General features: G+C 41.1%; 2 protein-coding genes and 1 long non-coding RNA gene across 6 annotated transcripts in view; 1 reads left to right on the forward strand and 2 right to left on the reverse strand.

Moving 5' to 3' along the window:
* The window catches only part of LOC100699477 (sodium/potassium-transporting ATPase subunit alpha-1), a 118198-nt gene that overhangs the window by 8199 nt on the left and 89951 nt on the right, over positions 1–20048 (reverse strand). Inside the window, exons 1-11 of one of the 2 annotated variants that reach the window (XM_003446549.5) lie at positions 9693–9927; positions 9265–9375; positions 5781–5840; positions 4444–4545; positions 4204–4305; positions 4008–4121; positions 3397–3531; positions 2849–2966; positions 2466–2734; positions 2065–2373; positions 1115–1249 (exon numbers count right to left, since the gene is read on the reverse strand). In XM_003446549.5, coding sequence (XP_003446597.2) covers positions 1115–1249; positions 2065–2373; positions 2466–2734; positions 2849–2966; positions 3397–3531; positions 4008–4121; positions 4204–4305; positions 4444–4545; positions 5781–5840; positions 9265–9375; positions 9693–9704 — 1467 coding nt within the window. In that variant the 5' untranslated portion in view covers positions 9705–9927. Of the gene's footprint in view, positions 1–1114; positions 1250–2064; positions 2374–2465; positions 2735–2848; positions 2967–3396; positions 3532–4007; positions 4122–4203; positions 4306–4443; positions 4546–5780; positions 5841–9264; positions 9376–9692; positions 9928–20048 lie in introns of those variants that run through there. The other variant, XM_019351432.1, reaches the window with a different exon arrangement.
* Positions 1–20048, reverse strand: part of LOC112841652 (sodium/potassium-transporting ATPase subunit alpha-1) — a 71845-nt gene that overhangs the window by 7139 nt on the left and 44658 nt on the right. For 2 of the 3 annotated variants that reach the window (XM_005452356.4, XM_003446550.5), the window contains 16 exons: positions 19885–20002; positions 19503–19771; positions 19103–19411; positions 18352–18486; positions 17450–17642; positions 17186–17361; positions 16963–17099; positions 16214–16364; positions 15962–16130; positions 15719–15873; positions 15493–15616; positions 14573–14718; positions 14309–14439; positions 14052–14153; positions 12956–13047; positions 11340–11512 (listed from right to left, as the gene is read on the reverse strand). In XM_005452356.4, the coding sequence (XP_005452413.2) occupies positions 11484–11512; positions 12956–13047; positions 14052–14153; positions 14309–14439; positions 14573–14718; positions 15493–15616; positions 15719–15873; positions 15962–16130; positions 16214–16364; positions 16963–17099; positions 17186–17361; positions 17450–17642; positions 18352–18486; positions 19103–19411; positions 19503–19771; positions 19885–20002 (2436 nt within the window). In that variant the 3' untranslated portion in view covers positions 11340–11483. Of the gene's footprint in view, positions 1–11339; positions 11513–12955; positions 13048–14051; positions 14154–14308; positions 14440–14572; positions 14719–15492; positions 15617–15718; positions 15874–15961; positions 16131–16213; positions 16365–16962; positions 17100–17185; positions 17362–17449; positions 17643–18351; positions 18487–19102; positions 19412–19502; positions 19772–19884; positions 20003–20048 lie in introns of those variants that run through there. The other variant, XM_019351430.2, reaches the window with a different exon arrangement.
* LOC112843841 (uncharacterized) lies at positions 5847–15853 on the forward strand. Its single transcript, XR_003216371.1, has 2 exons — positions 5847–7361; positions 15692–15853. It is a non-coding gene; the product is annotated as an uncharacterized LOC112843841 (long non-coding RNA).

Below are 20048 nucleotides of genomic sequence, written 5' to 3' on the forward strand. Positions count from 1 at the left end.
ATAAAGGAGAACAACAGCCTGATACCTGCAGGCCTGACAACAGGAGATGTATCACTCCTGTAACACCTGTAACATTCAGTAGTCGCCTCATTGTTCTGACACACACAGCAAAACTACTGACTACATTACACACTAACTACACAAGATTTGCGCTAAACGTTGCAAATCTCTCACATCTTAAAACACCGCCATCACTCCTAAAACTTCCCCCTTCCTAAACAACTAAATGCCATGTTGCCATATAACTTTTTGATTGGTCGACATGGTACATTTTTCCACCAATAGGAAAGGGTGGGGGTGTTTTTGCTCACAGGTGGAGAGTGCTTTCGAGCGTTTTCCTTATAAAACGCAGTTTTTACCGTTTCTTTCCTCATAGCCTGTCAACTATTAGCTGCATATATACGAATGTGAATCGCATTATTGGCTGGACTATGGGATAAGGTGGCATCGTTCTAATCCCATAGTCCAGCCAGTCACTTACTGACTAACACTGCAAAACAGAATTGTTAAAGTATTAATATTAATTTCAATTCAGGTTAGATTTTTTTTTCTGTGCGCAACGCAGATTTTCTGTGCGCAGAGACCGTGCCAGCAGTGCGCAATTGCGCAACCGCGCAGCTTAGAGGGAACATTGCATAACACACCAAGATAACCAAAGATTTAATTAAAAAGGGCATTCCAGAATGGCCTAAAACCTGCATGCTTTCTAATGTCCAGCAGGTCTGTTTGGATAAAGCAGTCTGTTTGTATTGATGACTGTATGATATCAAACCTGAGTAAATACTTTACTGATTAGTTTATTGTCTAAGTCTGTTCAATTTGCAGATGCTCAACTGGCAAACCACAGCGCAATTTATCTAAAATATATGATAAAGCAGGGTAGGGTTTAGGGGATCGCCAGTCTGTGATTGTCAAGCTGCCTTTGTATTTGGTTGTTGTGCTGTTTGTTTCACAGTCAGAGCCACAAGCCTTCTTGTTCAGGTTAAAAAAGAAGCAAGATGGAAACAGCCTAATGCTCAAATCAGTGATTTAAAACAACACTTGAGTGGCTAAACAATCTGTGAATCAGTTTTCTTTCATTTTTGAGCTTCATCACACTATCTGAATGGTTTACCTGGTATTTGTTTGTGGAATTGAAAGGGATCTCAGCAATTTTGGGGTATTTTTCTCTCATTTCATTGACAGATCCACAGCACAACTCAATACACTTCAGCAAGGCAGCTTCTGAGGCATCACCAGCGACATCTCTCTGTGGATTTTAGAAAAAGACAGTCATTAAAATTGGATCAACAATCACATCCTATGCCTTCTTTATTACAATATGTTGCAAATGTAGAGTGATGTATACAGAACTATATATAGATAATTTGTTGTTGAATTACATAAAATATACAGCACCTGGGTCTTAATGAATACCACTGCCTAAACTGGGTAGATGATTTTGAGGACTAGGATTCAGTTTTAATTTTATTCCACAATACAATATCACTTGTATCAAATGTTGATTCACTCTTACACTCTTATATAAGCTTATATAAACTCTAAAATAATTTGCCTACTATGCATTGCCTACATTTGATTCCCTCCATAATGAGCATTAGTAGCACACTTGCCAGGATTCAATATATATATTAACTTATGTTCTTTTTTTTGGCCCGCCATTGCTAAAGCACCAGCTGTATATTTAAAACAGCCTTTAATTATCTTGAGTGCTTTTCTAAAGATTTCTAGTGCTGATTTGCTGCATTTGTATTTGCTTGTATCCCAAAAGTTCAAAGCCAAGTCATAACACTGCAGCGCTTCACACATAGTCACTGCATCCCATGTCCACTGGGTATACTATCAAATTCCTTAAAATATTTAAAGGAAATAGGTCAATACACCACGAGGTAATAAGCTCTGTGCTTGTTTACAACCAGAGCTGTGAGGATTTGCTCCACTGAAACAAAGGTTCTTACAGTGGGGAATTATTTGGAGTGTTTCGTGATAGTCACGATGGATGAACTAGAGTACAATAGGCAGTGCTTAGGAAGCTGAGTAGTTTTACAGATGAAGATTTCTCACCTTCAGAATGGGAATGTTGCTCTGGTCAGCCAGGAAGACGGCACGGTTGCAGAGTCCAGCGATTCTGGACAGATTAGCCCAGGTGGCAGAGCTCCTGTCAAAAGAGGTACCGCTCTGGTTCTCAGTGGTGTCAGCCTCATGGATCTGGTTGTCAAACCACATGTGAGCCACAGTCATTCTGTTCTGGGTCAGGGTGCCGGTCTTGTCAGAACAGATGGTGGAGGTGGAGCCCAGAGTCTCGACAGCTTCCAAATTCTTCACCAGGCAGTTCTTCTTGGCCATACGCTTAGCAGTCAGGGTCAGACACACCTACAGACAATTTAGGTTTTTAGAACCACAGTCTTTTTGTATCAATAAATATAAGGTATTTAAAAGGAATGCCATTAGACACCAAAACTCACAGTGACAGTAGCCAAGAGACCTTCTGGCACGTTGGCGACAATGATACCAATGAGGAAGATGACAGCCTCCAGCCAGTTATATCCAAGGATGAGAGAGAGGATGAAGAAAGAAACACCCAGGAAGACGGCCACTCCAGTGATGATGTGGATAAAATGCTCGATCTCAATGGCAATGGGAGTTTTTCCGCCCTCTAGACTGGAAGCCAGGGTGGCGATACGGCCCATGACAGTACGGTCTCCAGTGTTGATGACGATTCCTCTGGCTGTGCCTGAAAAGAGAAGACAGACTGAGTCCATGGAAGCTTGGTGATGATTCATGATCTAATTCCTAATTAAAACCCTATATACATTTCTATGTCAACCACTAATTGTCCATGCTGTACCTTCAATACAGTTGGTGGAGAAGAAAGAAATATTCCTGGTTTCCAGTGGGTTTTCATTGGAGAAGTCTGGAGAACGAGTCTGGGGCTCTGATTCACCAGTCAGGGAGGAGTTGTCCACCTGAGAAATGAAAGCACAGAAGCAGGAATCAGTGACAAAAGACATCACGCTGATCAAGCCAGAAAAAGGATATATTGAGAAGCTGAGAAGTTGCCAAACAGCTTGCAGGTGAGCAACAAATGTATGTTGGGTAAAGAAACTCAAACACAGTCTAGATAAGATTCCTCATTAGGAAACATAGAAAGGTTTCTGATAAGCAATCATCCGATGCTGAGATGTTGTGATGATGTGAGCTTGCCTTTAATGCTTTCGTGGACTAACATTCCGCCCAATTACTCACAACCATACAACACATGAATCAGAAACATTATCCCAGGGCAGCTTGAGTGTAAAGAAGTAAATTGAACAGTGTAAAAATATATATTAGCTATCAAACCCACGCTCTACAAAAGTATTTGTTGGGATTAACACAAGTAGTTGAGATACAGACCTTGCAGCCGTGAGCAGAGATGATTCTCAGATCAGCAGGGATCCTGTCTCCTCCTTTCACCTCCACTAAATCTCCAAGCACCACTTCCTCAGCATTGATGTTCTTCTTCTCTCCATCACGGATAACCAGGGCTTGCTATAAAACCAAAGAGTTTAGTTAAACATTATAAAACAATAACTACATTATAAAAAATGTCAAAAAGACATGATGAATATTTCTTGTTTTTATTCCCAGATGATTCAGATGAGTGATGGTAAAAATGTATCATCAGTGTTGTAATACCGATGAAGAAACACTAGTCCTTAGAGTTGTGCAACTAGTATTGTTGCTTGTTACCAAAGACTTTAGTTAAACATTATAAAACAATAACTACATTGTAAAACATGTCAAAAAGACATGATGAATATTTCTTGTTTTTATTCCCAGATTATTCAGATGAGTGATGGTAAAAATGTATCATCAGTCTTGTAATACCGATGAAGAAACACTAGTCCTTAGAGTTGTGCAACTAGTACTGTTGCTTGTTACCACTGGGAGGCTACAAAGCAATCTGAGACAAAAACAGTGTGTATAAATGAGCTGTTACATTAGCTTTTCTTTTTGTGTCTCACCTGTGGGACCAGGTTCTTGAAGGACTCCATGATCTTGGAGCTCTTGGCCTCTTGGTAGTAGGAGAAGCAACCGGTGATGATGACGACAGCAGACAGCACAATACCTAGGTACAACTACATGAAGAGAGACATAACTATTGTAACTATTAATTCTTTAATTAATATGTCACAATCTGTATAAAGAAACTATCATTACGTTATCATTTGCAGGTTCATCTTCTGAGGCAGCCTGGATACCGTAAGCCAAGAAGCAGAGGATGGCACCAATCCACAGCAGCATGGAGAAACCACCAAACAGCTGGAAACAAGAGGAAATAACCATCAGTCTTTGCTGGTTGTACTGGTTTACAGTGACACAGACTTAATTTGCATTTCTACTATTTGAATATTCAAACACAGGTTTGTGGTTTGCAAGGGGAGGATGTTTGACTCCTACCTGTTTGCAGAACTTGACCCATTCAGGTGTCGTGGGGGGAGGTGTGAGGGCGTTGGGGCCATCTCGGGCCAGGATCTCTTTTGCTCTGGAGGAGGAGAGACCCTAGAAAGAAACACAAAGATAAGAAGAAGCTGTGCAAACTATAATATAAAAAAAATATTCATCTGTTCTCTAAATCTGTCTAAATCTTCATTTACTGGGTGAGAACCATAATAAAGGACAAGAACAAGAATGGTTTTATTTGTTAAACAGGTTCACTCTATTCCACAAAGACATGGTGGATTAAGGTCTGGTTGACACAAAACAAAAGAAAACCCAAACGCAGGAAGAAAATGATCTCCCTAATCTTAAAATGACAGCTTCCTTTGTTTTATGTGTGACTTGCAGTAAATGAAAACTCAACACACCAGTAGTAATAAAACCAAGACAGAGAAATATACCAGATGATCAAGTTGTATTTCTGTTATTTCATGTGTGACTGAAAGTCTCTTTAAACAAATACCAGGATTAAGAAGGAGCTTTTTTCCTTCCTTGTTGGCAGGATCAATAAGTCTGGTGTTCTGGTGTGAATGAAGCCTTTGTTTTAGGGCAAACGCAGAAAGATCAGATTTCAGGAGATAACCAGCGTCACTCAAGCATTTGGTCATGGTGGAATTGTATTGGCTAGTGCAATTGGATTCTGCGTGTATGTAACCTTAGCTTGATGAGGAAAACATGAAGAACAACTATTGTGTAGGAGCTAGCTTTGCTTTCTTTGTACAGTTTGGCGTGCACTGATACCTTAAAGGGCTACTCTCTTTCCTCTTCCTAGAAATTTCTCATGTCTTCTCTTAATTGTGGGAACATGTAGCATCATTGTAACAGTGCAACAGCCCGACTACTTTCTACCAAAGTAGTCTTTGACCTGCTTGCAAATCATACTCATAGCCAAGACCATTACAGTACTTTTAAATCACAGGGGCACTTTTTATTTCTTTCCAGTGTTTTGAAAAGTCACTTTTCACCTGCCTTTCATTGGGGGGAAGCAAGGAATGAGGCCAACACCTGTAAAACTAGGCAAAAAACCAAGAAATTAATTTCTTTGCTGCATGACTTTACTGAAACAATCAAAGTTTTGCACTCTGGGAAACTATCTGTGCCTCCACTTCTTTGCTCTTGGACAGCACACTACACTGCTGGATAAATACAAGAAAAAAGTGAAACTGTAAAATGTGTCCATGTCTTTAGTCCGCTGTTTGACCTCAGCTTGGATTGTGAAATCTTCCCTTACCTCTGTTTTTATCAGCTGAAAGACTCGCAAAAACAAAGACACACATGCAAACATCTGGAGTGCTCACCCTGGTTAGGTCAGTTCCATATTTTCTGTGAAGTTCATCCAAGGTTAACTTGTGATCATCCTATGGAGAGAGAAGGAAAGAGACGGAGAGACATTGCATAAGTGAGACATGAAGGCTGCCGTGAGCTCAGTGACGTTCGGATTGGCTCAAGCAATCAGTTTGCTGCGAGCAAACACTCCGTCAATCGATGTCACCCAACTGATAGACTGATGTTTGCTCTCAAAAGTTTGTGCTCATTTGTTTGACATTTCAGCAAAGCTCCCCAAGAACTCTATCTGACTCACAGGCAAACTCACGTCATTATCAGTGTCATCAAAGTGAATTTGGTGCAAGATTTTCATAGTGATTTCTTGTAGTGTTTAACCATGAGTGTTTGTAAGCCACCAAAAGTTTTAATCCAGGAATAACTCAGTTAATTCCAAATGCGACAGCGGCAGAAACTAAAGTAGCTCTCCAAATGAACCACCGGAGAGGCATGTGTTAATCGATGCCTACAGTGAGATTATCTCGTGTCATTTGGATGAGCTGCAGCGATATCTAACTCCCACCTTTCATTGATTGGAAACTGAGAGACAACAAAGTCATGCGATCAAGAGTGCACTAAAGCAATTTAATTTCCATTTTCAGACAAAATCCAAAAAAAAAAAAAAAATTATTTACATAAATAAAGCAAGGATGTTGTTTTATAGCCAGGAATTTATATGTTAATGGTTTAAAAGCTAGCAGCAGATAATCTTCTGGGACTGCTGTGTCACATATCATGAGGTGACGTTGCCTAGCAACCACCTATCAATGGGCTAAGATGACCCATTTCTTTCTTTTTGGTTTTTTTTTTTTTTGGTGTTTATGCACCTACAGCAAACCAGCTCCAGCATCACTATCACTTTGATTTCACAACAATACCATCTGATTTGTATCCACAAAACCTGGATGGTGTATTACGTGGTTTGTGACGTCATCACGTTGCCTAGCAACCGCCTACCAACAGACTAAAATCATAGCACGTGTACTGTGGCGTGGGCATGTGCTGGTGATACGAAAGTACAGGATCACTTTGATTGTCGTTTACTGCCTGCACTGTGAAAAGCGTGTCAGAGTTGTAGTTGCAGGTAAATGATTGTCACTCGGCTTTCTGCTTTAATAGACTGCAGTATGTTTTTTGGGTAAGCCTTATTTAACAGAAAGAGTGCAGGTCAAGTTTCACTTACTGTGTGCTGGGTTGATCTGACTAGCTAAGTTTTTAATTAAAAAAGTTAATTAAACCACGTGCTGCCAGGTGGCATAATAAAATTAAGATGTTATTTAACTTGCACTTCTCTTTCTTCACTGTGCTTGATGACATTTCTCTGCACGCTTTACTGTCACATGGGGCAAAAAATCGGGGCAACCGCATGGTTCAATCAGCACAGCCACCTTTTTGCATTACAATAAGCATGCAAAGTGTTCCAAACCAAATGTTCCACAAATAATGAGCTTACATTACATTCTACAGGCTAGCTTTCATATTCTGGCTCATAAAGACCTACACCTTGGCCATCCACGAACTGCTGGACCAACTGAAGAAACAAACCCTATAACTCAGTAAGATCTATATTTAGGACTTTCTGTTAGACTTTGTCACATTTTATCAAATCACTAGCTGCGTTGTGTTATTGTGGGCCTTGTTCCCTTTCTCTTTAGCTGGACTTTGATGCTTTGGTTAATTGCATGATGATGCAATAATCATTAACAGATTGCCAGATCCATGGGTTTCATAGAGAGTCCCCTACAGTTTTACTACTGAGCTGATACATGAATCCAATATGTTATTAATATTTAACTAAAGTTCAAATCTGGGGATTATCAATCTGAGCTGCCTTTTGACAGTAAATCTTATTTTGAAATGCACATTCAATGGTGGCCTGACACATGAAAGACAGTGCCTGCTTTTAATTGCAGGGCATGGGAGGTCATGGCACTTTGGTGATAGGGTTGCCATGGCATTGAGATGTCCTTCAGTGACAGCAGGACTTTGAGATGTAGTTAAGATGTACAGGGGACAGTAATCACTAATGTGTGTGGAAGATGGGGCTTTTATTACCTAATAACCTGCAGCATTCTGTGACCTGCAGGATGACATTGGGAAGAAGGGACTGTCGCTTGTTTCAAGACAAAATCACTATAGAAGTGACAAAGACCGCTAATGGCATGTTCTGTCAAAAATGTTGTTTTTAACAAGTTACTTTGGAGCCATGTTGGATATCTGGATATTACCTTACAATATCTACATGTTTCCTTTGTGACCTTGTGAAAGTCATTGACCAGCGACATTTAAAAAACACCATTCTGCCAAATAATTGATGGTTCCTCATGACAGAAATGACATTTCAACACAGATCGCTCGTTAATACTTGACTGGTGCTTGGAGATGTTGGTAAACTTGCCTCTGTGTCAACTGACCTTGTCAAGGACAAGGACAAGGCTACAATATTTTCTAGAGTATACATCTTAAATACACGTGAATATGTACATATATACAAATAAACGAGTAACCAGTTACTTTACGTGGCATTTTTAAAAACACACTAGTTTTACCCGCTTCATCTGTTTTTGACTGATAACCAACAAAACTATGTTAATCTGAATGGATGGAAAATTTGCCTGGAATTGAAATGCATAATATTAAGTGTCTAAGATAAATGTCGCGCTGAGTTGTATCCAGTGCAGACATGAGAAGAGAGGTGTCGGATAAAAACCGAAACACTTAAAACTTTTAATAAAAGCATCCCTGGCTTCTAAAATACCAAAACGACTGTTTTAACTGGACATAGGTGCTCTACAGTTGACTTTGTCGTGAACTCACACCAAGTTTCTCGCTGACCTTGGGAAATGACCTAAGCAAGCTGCAGAATGTGACTGAGAAAAAGCTGACACCAGTGGAAAACATCTCAGTGTTCTGCTTTTTTTCCCCTCCCTCTCTCTCATCTGTCTACGCCAGGATGTTTCAAAACCTGTCTAAACTTTTAAGTGTGAAACTTCACAACTCCGCCAGTCTCTACGCCATCAGAGTCCAGTAGGGAGAAATGAAAATTGTTGAGTGTTTGTGGAAGTTTATGCATTTGAAACATCCTGGCACTCCCACCCGGCGCTTCGGCACTGACGTGTTTGGTTGAGATCAGTCTTGATAGACATGGCTTGCAATTTAATTTTAGCTGTGAGCTACACTATGCAAGCAGTCCTAATAATGTGTGACTGTACATGCAGCAGTGTAAGCACAGAGCTACGTCTCATGTGACAAGCCGTGAGGCCAAAGCACAGGTTTGTATCGCTGGCAGTGACTGAGTGTTAACATGAACTGAGTGAATTTTATAAAATGATTTGACTTTAACTAGTTTAGATGTCATTTTGTAGCCGTTAGTATCACGGTTTCATTCTTAAATCACATCAACCGAGCGCTCAAGTGGCAACTAATTACAGACTGGCTTCGCTCAAGCTCTGTACTCACAAGGTCGACTTCTTTTTTCAGATCATCCATATCCTTCTTGGCCTTGGCCTTCTTGTCTTTCTTGCCCCCATCTTCCGAGGTTGCCGCCAGTTTGTATTCATCTTTCCCTTTCTAGTGAAGGAAATGGAAACAAAGTCAGCCTCTGACAAAAAAAAAAAAAAAAAAAAAAAAAAAAACTGAAACAGGGAAGAAAGCCCTGGAGCTTCCGATTTAAAGAAGCGGGAAGCTATGTCAACTGTCCTGTTCAAACATATTGTGAAACTCCTGTAAATTATTATTAACACAAGTGAGATCTTTGAGTTCTGGAGTTCATAAACTTCCTAAAGCTGTAAAGAAAGACGTAGTCTAAGTCAATGCAGGAGAATTTGGCACTCACATGCAAAGTTAAGCAACCTTAAGCAAACTTGTGACAAAGTTCCAACACTTACCCCAAGCCCCATGACTGCAGCACGAGTCAGAGAGTGGTCAATCCAATTGCTTTTTAAAACTGAAACTTCCCACTCCGCCTCTGCCTCTCTCTCTCACTCTCTTCCTCTTTTCAGTCCTGCGTCTTCCAGTCTCCCCAGAGCAGAGAAGGTAGAGGCGGTTGCAGAAATATACCTTTATACCTGGAGGAATAGGAGGAGGGGCTTTGGGTGGGGGAAGGGAGAAAGGAGCTAAAACTGAACAGGTAGCTTAGTTGGGGAAGTTTACTTGCAGTGGGAGGAGGCGTGTCCGAGAAAGGGTGGGCTAAATCTTACTCAACTTCTCATTTTTGTTCCCACTGTAGCTCGTCTTCTCCTTCCCTCTCCCTTCCAACTGTCCTAAAACCGTTTTTCGGCTTCTGTTTTTGATTAATTTCATCTGCAGCGTTATTCGTGCGAGCGGGCACTGTCTCAGGTTGTGTGTGCTTACCTCACACAGTGAAAGGCAAGATAGTGAGAGACACAGAGATAAAGCAACAGCTCCAAAGGTCAAAGTACAGCTCTGAAGGTGACTGATTGCCCAAAGCTTGAATAACAAAGACTGAAAGTAAAGTACCAAAAAAAGAAAAAAATTGAGAAGCTGATTAAAACTGACTGACTTTTATCCTGCGAGGGCGCGGGAGATAGAGGGAGAACAAAACCGCTACTCAAAGCAATGATAACATGTGGAATGCAAAGGGAGTAATCCACTGAGCCTGAAGCTCAAAACAACCCCCCCTTTGAAAACGAAAAAAAAATCTAATTTGAAAGTGTTTTGAGATTAAAATTTTTAGCTATCTCTTGCAAACTTGGCCAAAGTTGAATGGAAAAGTGAATTTAATTGGTGAGGTCGATACGCTTAACAGCAACCAAAAGGTTTGCAGCTGCCACTGGAATCCCCACCTCAGCATTCCTGAGGTTAGCAAAGTCTAAAGTAAAGCCATAAAGTTTTAACTGACAGGGTTTCAATGAATGATTAAGCAACATAATGTGCCTGCAATACTCCGTGCCCTTGAACAGAGCGATCACTGGCTGCTGACTTCTTAACTGAATGACAGTCCCTGTGAAGCAAATGCACTGCCCAAAGGTTTTCAGCACTAGTGCTCACAGAGCCACGGTGGAACTGAAGGACACCCGTGACCCCCGATGTCCCTTATGGAACCGACACGTGCCGTTAACGTAACTGAAACTTTAGCTGTGAGGATTAAGGGCTGTCCTTGATGGCTGGCTGGTGGGGGTTGTTGGATGTGTTTGTAGTAAACTTACGACTGTTTATAGTCACTCAACTATTGCAGGGTGGGGGTGGGGGTTAGCAACGGAGGGGGTGGGATCTTGCACAACACTAGGGGGCGTGGGGGCGGGTGGGGGACACATGGAAAATCTCAGAAATGAACATAAGGGCTTGTAATGAATGATTAGGCAACATGGTGGCCAAGAAATACTCTGTGCCCTTGAGCAGATAAAGTGATCTCTTGACTTGTTGTCAGACTGTTAGAAACAACAGAAAAAAGGCTGAAATGTCACTCTCTGTTTGAGGCGTCCTTCTATTAAACTCCTGTCCCTAAATGATGAGATAACACCACATTTACCAACGAGGAAAGCCTGGACAAAAGTAACCACCATGCAAGCAGCATCAGTGCACAGTATTTATGTTTTATTGAAAGCGCCACACAAACATCAACATAATCTGACTATGATTTGTTGTGTTAGCGGTCTAACATCTCAAACATAGGTGTAGCATATGAAACACTCCTGTGTCCCATGTATGGCGCTGGCTCAGTAGTATGTCTCTAGCTCCACCCAACCTAGAAACCAAAGGAGACGCAATTAGGAACGTCGCTTTGGTCACATCTCGCCTCACATGCACCAGGGTTGACAGACTGGTGCACTGAAAAAACAAAAGCCGTGGTTTCAACAAGCTCGCACTCGATCCGTTAGTTTTGTTGGCAGCGATCAAAAGAAAAGAGACTCGACTTGGAGGGGTGAAGATATATGTTGAATTTTGGCCAAATGCGGCCACGGCTTTGGTGACAATGCTATTAGAAGATGTACCCTGCAGGGGCGGGAGGGGCTGTGTCACTTTGGTCTCACAGATGCTGATGAGATGACATCATCAGTGAGGCCATAAATAATCAGCCTGGGATGAAATGACTAAAAGGATCACAAGACACTGCCGTGACCCTGTAGCTCAGAAGCTATGAGTGGAGTTTCATGTAAATGTAATCCGGTAACACTGACCTAACATGTCTCATGTGTTAGTCTAAATGTTAACTAGACGGACATCCTAAAAAATATCCAAATACTTCTGGTGGAAAGGCCAGGAATGTAGTGTGTTTGGTGACGACTGTATGGGATTTGGGATATAATAAATAATAACGAGTAAATAAAATTAAATAAAAAACTTGAAAATTAAACACACATATTTTAATGCACTGTTGTCCCACTTATCCACCCGTGTTGCTTTGGTGTGAACGGCCACTTTTAGAGACATCAGCTTCACAGATGTGTACCTTGCTTAAATATAATGTAACTATTACCTGTTATTAATTCCACCAACTTTGTTCTGGTCAGAGTATCATAATAAAAATCCTTAAAAATCCTTGATGTGGGCAGTTTAATGCAGGAACAATTCCCATCAACTGTATGACTGTGCAGGAGAAAGAGTACATCTACTGATCACGGAGGGGCTTTTAACTGCAGCAGCTTGAGAGGACGTAAACATAAATGGTTCCCACCCCCTCCCACCCCACCAACAGCTGAGCTTTAATGGCAGCCAGCTGATGGACTCCTTTGTTTCAGTGGATGTGGTTCAGTAGTATGAAAATAGTTCCCACATGAAACTGAACAAAACAAGGTTTGTAGAGTTTTTGAGCAACCAGGTCCTGATTACAGGAAGGATACATCTGTGCCACTGGCACAACAAGGAAAATGCTGTTTAGCTTCATGACATTTAAGAGAATGGAGACATTTCCACAGCCTATACTGTATCACCAAATCTGAGCACTACAGGCCCAAGTTAGAGTTTGCAGTGAACTATTCCTTTAAGTAGCAGGCTCGTCAAAGCGCTTGATCATTTCTCTTCAAATTTGGATGTACAATGGATTTTAATGCAAAACAGCACATTTTGTGCTTCTGATTTCTCATCTGGGTAAAAATGAGTTACACGCCACTGCATTCAGATTAAAATGCAGAGACAAAACGGGGGTCCTGGGTGTTAAAAAACGTAGCAGAGTTAGTGAAGCTCTTACCTCCTGGGTTTCGTCTGAGGATATATCTTCTGGCTTCATCATAAAGGAAGATGAGGAGGGAGTAGGGGAAGGCACAGAACCACCACAATGGCCTAAAGGTAAGGATGGACAGTCAGGTTGAGTTACATGGCAAAAAAAGCAAAACAAAACATAAGCACACTCCTCTCTTTTCTGTCAGGTTCTCTAAAAGCACATGAAAAGCTTTGGGGGTGAGCATTAGGCTGCGGAGAACCGGCTATTAGACTGAATTCAGAAGCCGTTAAAGCAAAACGAGGCAGAGAAATCTGAGGACTCTGGGTTGAGGACATATCCTGTTGATGCGTTCATCTCTTTGAGAGTGCTCTCTGGCGACGCTAACCAGGCTGCTGAAAGCCCACTAATGCAAAGGCCTGAAAACAAATCCACAAAACTTCTCTGGGATCTTTTTGTTATGGTTTTGTGCTTATTTCAGTGTCCTAAAACTAGAGCAGCTATCGACATCTATATATATACAGAGGTAAAGAAAGAAATAAAAAAAAGAGTAAAACAATCAGAAATAGGGACTGCAGACAGAGAATAAGAAACACAGATTATTTAAACACCAGAAGACACCCAAAGAAACAGGTGAGTGGGTAAGTTAGGGAAGAAAAAGGGACAGAAGTACAAGAAAAAGATGAATAATGAATAGATGGCAAAGGAAAGTAGCGTGTGAACTCTTGAGCTAATGAGCCTAACGTGTCCTCACCGCTTTCTTTTGTTCTCTTTTGGGCAAAGAAACTCTTTAGTAATAGCAGCTCTTGTGCTTCGCTCTGCCTCTGAAGTGGAAATTACAAGTGAGACTAGATAATAGCCGTCTTATTTTCAACGAGAAGATAAAGCAAGATGACACCACTGAATTAAACACAACAAGATCAACACTTTACCAGTGGATTGTCTTGTGTTCATGAGTGTCTTTGCATAAATGAAGATGGCAAAGAAAACAGCTACAAGATTAACAGCGGAAGAGCAAAAGAGTGAGCTTTATGAAAAATTATTGAATTCTAAGGGTGTTTTCCTGCATTCCTGATATTACTGGATGAAAAAGAAGAGCACAAGCTTGTCTGTGCGCTTGACTCACTTCATAGGGTACATTCTTAGGGCAACATCCATGCCCGGGCAGTATGACAGGAAGGCAGCCAGAGCCGTCTCCTCAAAGAGCCCAAAGATGAGGATGTGGTTCCTGTGGGGAAAAAAAATGTCAGGATTACCAAAACACTGGTGAATATTCTTAAATGTTTTAAAATCAAGCATGATATTTGGGAGGTCATTAAACTTTGACTTTAACGGCGCTGTAAGTCCCTCCCCGAGAGTTTTTGTGTCTCGACATATACGTACGTCATTCCTTGCTTCCAAATGGAGTTCCTCCTGGTCTTACAGATGATCAGATCGGCCCACTGGACGATCACAATGCTTGTGAAGAAAGCTGTGTGGCAGGTGAACTCTACAATCTTTCTGCGCTCATATGTCTAGTGCACAAAAAACAAAGTGATAAGCTTAGAAAGTTGGCCTTTTCGAGCACTGAAACTTAAGTGAACTACACAATAAAGCTGAATAATTCTCACAGTTCAGAGTACATGTAGTATTATTACTGTGACTGACCCATTCCTGTCCATAGCTGTCTTCCAGGTCATTTACATATTTGTCATCCCACAGCACTCTCAGTCCTATCAGGTCCATGGGGAGGAAACCATTTTCAGCCAGGATGACAAAATATGTGAAGAAGCCAGCTGTGGCCTGCATCATACCTAACAGGAGAAAAACATCAGGAAACTTCAGGAAATGCAGATTGTATTGATTTTTCTTTTCACATTCTGGAACCTTTGGCGTCTAAATGGTTGCCCAGAGCTCGATGGTCCACGACTACTTTTGAACACAAGGTGATTGCACAGGTCAGCTGATAGGAGGCAACCTTTCTGCAAACAGTCGTTCAGTCCGACTTGGACTAACTGCGGTCACTCTCAGAGGGATTGTTGAAGGTTTGCAAATAACTGCTGCAAGAGATATGTATTTTTCAGTGATTTATCACGGTTACAGTTTTGATGTAACTGCCAACTTGTCCCCATTCAATCTCAGACTGATTGCACATTGAATCTGTTTTATGGTTACACTTGTGGCAGGTTTTAGTGACAGTGTTATGTTTGACAGTCTCATTTTTTCTGTTGTTTACTGTGTTGTGCAATTTACTGGTTAAAAAGGGTGATCACAATACTTAGCATACTGCAATATGTAAAAAAAAAAACACACACACACACAATAATGTTGTATTGTGAGTGAAGTACTGTGATAATATCATAACCTGGGGTGTGTGGCAATTCCCATGTCTATCAATAGCTCGCTCTTCACTACACAATTGCATTTTGGATAGAGCATTCAAATGCATTTTAAGTATATAGAAAATGCCCAAATAGGCAGAAGAGTTTTTGAAAAATTATGTCATGTTGAATGTACAGAATTCTCAAGTCCTGCCACACAAATATGGATACAATGTAGTTAAAGATAATAAATAAATCATGTCTTACCAATCTGTCCGTAGGATATACTGATGAGCCTTTCATTCACTAGCTTGTCTGTTTTGGGGTTTCTGGGCTGTCTCTTCATGATGTCGCTCTCAGCTTTCTCATAAGCCAGGGAGATGGCAGGGACCTGCAAAACCACAAGTCAATAAATAAATCCATGAACTTTCCACCCATATTTGTGTTCATTTGAACCTCTCTATAGACCAGGATGAAGAGCCAAACAACTCACCATGTCAGTTCCCAGATCAATACAGAGGATGGTGACGGTTCCCAGGGGCAGAGGGATGTTGGCGATGATGAAGAGGAGGAAGGGTGAGATCTCGGGGATGTTGCTGGTCAGAGTGTAGGCGATGGACTTCTTCAAGTTGTCAAAGATCAGACGGCCTGAACAAAGTTATTTAGCAGATTCAGTCATGCTTCGTATTTTGTATTTCCAGATTTCTGCAGGTGTAGGTCTTGATATAGATCTTACCTTCTTCCACTCCAGTGACAATGGAGGCAAAGTTATCGTCCAGCAGGATCATGTCAGCAGCCTGCTTGGAGACGTCAGATCCAGCGATACCCATGGCGACACCAATGTCAGCTTTCTTCAGAGCTGGAGAGTCGTTCACACCATCACCTGTCACGGCCACAATGGCTCCCTGGACAAGGAAGAACATGTTTCTACAAGTTCCAAACAAACTATTTGTCAAACTGTGTCTGTGAGAATCCCTTCGGTGCTCACCTGTCTCTGGCATCCTTCCACAATGATCAGTTTCTGTTGAGGGGAGGTCCTAGCAAATACAATTTCTGTGTGGTGCTTCAGCACATCGTCAATCTGCTCTGTGGTCATGTCTTTTAGCTCACCACCGTGGATGACGCAGGCCTTAGCATCCCTGAAGAAGAAATTACAACAGCATTAGTACAACAGTAGGGTATCATCAGGAGATTAGATCAAGACATTCGAAAAAGTAAATCATGTAAAAACAATGGTACTGTCAGCAAAAAAAAGTGTTCTATAACTTTGTTACCTAATAAAATGTTGGATCCTCACTGCAGATAGTGAATCACAACTTTTTTTTCAGTATTTATTTAATCCGACAGAATGTTATGTCATATTTTGTCAACAAAGGTTTTATGAGTTTAAAAGACAACCCTAACCCTGCAATAGCACTAAGGACGATAGTAATTTTAGCGTGCTTTAACGTGAACACACACACACACACACACTATAACTTGTTGATGAAGAAAAGGCAAAGCCACCAGCTAAGCATCACACCAAGATTTAATAGATGCGAATTAATGGTAAAAGCCTTTTTGGCTGTGGAGCAAGCAGGACCTCTGATAAACAGAGTTAATTTAATTTAGCACTTTTTGCAATTTCAAGCAAACTTTAAAGCTGTACCATTAAAGAGAGAAACATTTTGAACAGTTCTCACTTGTGCTCAAGAAATTGTCAAAGCTACTTCAATAAATCTTTGAAAGAGAACTAACCTAGGGTTGACCTCTGAAACTGGAATATTTAAGCGGGCAGCAATGTCTTCAACAGTCTCATTGCCTTCTGAGATGATACCCACACCTTTAGCAATAGCCTTGGCTGTAATTGGATGGTCACCTGTGACCATGATGACCTGAGAAACAAGAGATGAGAATAAATTTTAGTATTTTGTGGAAAAAAAATAAAATAAACATCTGGTTGTCCAAAAAGTTAGCATACCTTGATTCCAGCACTCCTGCATTTACCAACAGCATCAGGCACAGCAGCACGAGGAGGGTCAATCATGGCCATGAGTCCGACGAAGCACAGGTTCTCAGTGGGGAAGTTCACTTCATCAGTATCAAAAGCAAATCCCTCTGGGAACTGGTCATCAGGCAGGTGATACTGGCAGAAACCTGAACAAGACACAAAGAAAAAACTTGAAAGATTCCCCTATGCTAGCTAAAATTTAAATATACAGATAGTGAAGTAGGCTAGCTGTACCCAGTACTCTCTCTCCAAGGCCTCCCAACTCAACATAGGCATTATTGAAAGAGTCTTTCATCTCATCATCCAGAGCCTGCTCTTTGCCCTGAAGCATGATGGTGGAGCAGCGATCCAAAATCCTCTCTGGAGCTCCTTTCATCACCAGCAGATGCTTGGTTTCCCCAGGTGTACTGTTCTTATGGATGGAGAGCTGTGGGACAGCAGAGAGGCTGGATTTAAATGCAGATTTAAGTGATTTATGCAAAATTAAAATACAGTATTACTCCGAACCGTTTGATAACTGTTTTTTACTAAATTAGACAAAAACATTTTAATTATATCCCCAACTACTAGAGTCGGGTAAGTCAAGTGTTACTGCTAAAAATACTGTTGTTAAAATTAGACTGGAATAAAATATATATATGAAATATAGGCATGGCTTAGTGCCCTGAAAAGTAAGTCCATGCAATGTACTCTGGTCAGCAGGGGGTGACTCCCCTGGCTGAAAGAAGTAGTATGATGGTATAAATGTATGAGGATGTTACAGTAATTTTCTTCTGATTTATGACTTCAGTGACTACTGAATAGTTTATCATCTAAATCTGTAGTTTAGGTTTTATTTAATTCAATGTGATATTCCTTTTGTAAATCAAAGCCACATTTATACTGAAATAGAAAATAAAGCATAAAGGGTAGCTAGCCTGAGCTAGGGGGGATGTGCAGCATCCCCCCCATCACGTCCAGTTTAAGGAAAATCAAGATCGGGATAGTCTTAATTCTAAAGTTAAGACTGTGAAATAAGACTTAACAAACCAAAGGACAATTCTTTCTGCAACTTTATAGTAGTGTGTTGTCTACAGACAACACACTTTTTTGATATAAACATTTAACGGCTTTAACACACTGTGTGGATGGTTTACCTGATATTTGTTTGTGGAATTGAAAGGGATTTCAGCAATTTTGGGGTATTTGTCTCTCATTCCACTGACAGATCCGCAGCACAACTCAATACACTTCAGCAAGGCGGCTTCTGAGGCATCACCAGCGACATTTCTCTGTAAATTTAAGGTCAAGACAGAGTTAGTAAAATAGGTTCATCATCACATCGCATGCCTTCTTTATAACAATATATTGAAAATGAGAACCGATGTGTACACAACTGTATTTAGGTAATCTGTTGGTGAGTTACATAAGATATATGGCAATCTCATGCTTGTGGATGTCATTTACCAAACTGGATAGATGATTATGAAGACTGTGACTCAGACTAAGACTATTTTATAGCTGTATACTTAAAACAGCCTTTAATTATCTTGAGTGGTTTCATAAAGATTTGTAGTGCTGTTTGGCTGCATTTGTATCTGGTTGAATCCCAAAAATCCCAAGCCAAGTGATAATACTGCAGGACTTTCCACATAGTCACTGATTCCCAGTATTCAATGAGTATACTATCAAACTCAGCAAAAAGGGGTAATAAGCTTTGTCCTTGTGTACAACCAAGAGTATGAGGACTTGTTACATGGAAAACAAATGTTTCAGATTTTTTCCTTCAGATGGATTATTTGTGTGGGAAATTATCTGGAGTGTTTCTTGATGTTCACGATGGATGAACCAGAGCACAATAGGTTTTGCTTGGTAACCAGAACAGTTTTAAAGATGAAGATTTCTCACCTTCAGAATGGGAATGTTGCTCTGGTCAGCCAGGAAGACGGCACGGTTGCAGAGTCCGGCAATTCTGGACAGAGCAGCCCAGGTGGCAGAGCTCCTGTCAAAAGAGGTACCGCTCTGGTTCTCAGTGGTGTCGGCCTCATGGATCTGGTTGTCAAACCACATGTGAGCCACAGTCATTCTGTTCTGGGTCAGGGTGCCGGTCTTGTCAGAACAGATGGTGGAGGTGGAGCCCAGAGTCTCGACAGCTTCCAAATTCTTCACCAGGCAGTTCTTCTTGGCCATACGCTTAGCAGTCAGGGTCAGACACACCTACAGACAATTTAGGTTTTTAGAACCACAGTCTTTTTGTATCAATAAATATAAGGTATTTCAAGAGAATGCCATAGACACAAGAACTCACAGTGACAGTAGCCAAGAGACCTTCTGGCACGTTGGCGACAATGATACCAATGAGGAAGATGACAGCCTCCAGCCAGCCATATCCAAGGATGAGAGAGAGGATGAAGAAAGTTACTCCCAGGAAGACGGCCACTCCAGTGATGATGTGGATAAAATGCTCGATCTCAATGGCAATGGGAGTTTTTCCGCCCTCTAGACTGGAAGCCAGGGTGGCGATACGGCCCATGACGGTATTATCACCAATGTTGATGACGACTCCTCTGGCTGTGCCTGGAAAGAGAAGACAGACTGAGTCCACTGACATTTCATTTGGTTTTGACGTGAGATCATCAAGCTTATGTTTCATTTAATTAGACAGATACATCAATTCTTTGTGTCTGTACCTTCAACACAGTTGGTGGAGAAGAAAGCAATATTCCTGGTTTCCAGTGGGTTTTCATTGGAGAACTCTGGAGATCGAGTCTGGGGCTCTGATTCACCAGTCAGGGAGGAGTTGTCCACCTGAGGAATGAAAAAAACAAATGAAACAAACATACATAACAGGTTC

Source organism: Oreochromis niloticus, linkage group LG23, assembly GCF_001858045.2.
Source record: "Oreochromis niloticus isolate F11D_XX linkage group LG23, O_niloticus_UMD_NMBU, whole genome shotgun sequence".
Lineage (NCBI taxonomy): Eukaryota > Metazoa > Chordata > Actinopteri > Cichliformes > Cichlidae > Oreochromis > Oreochromis niloticus.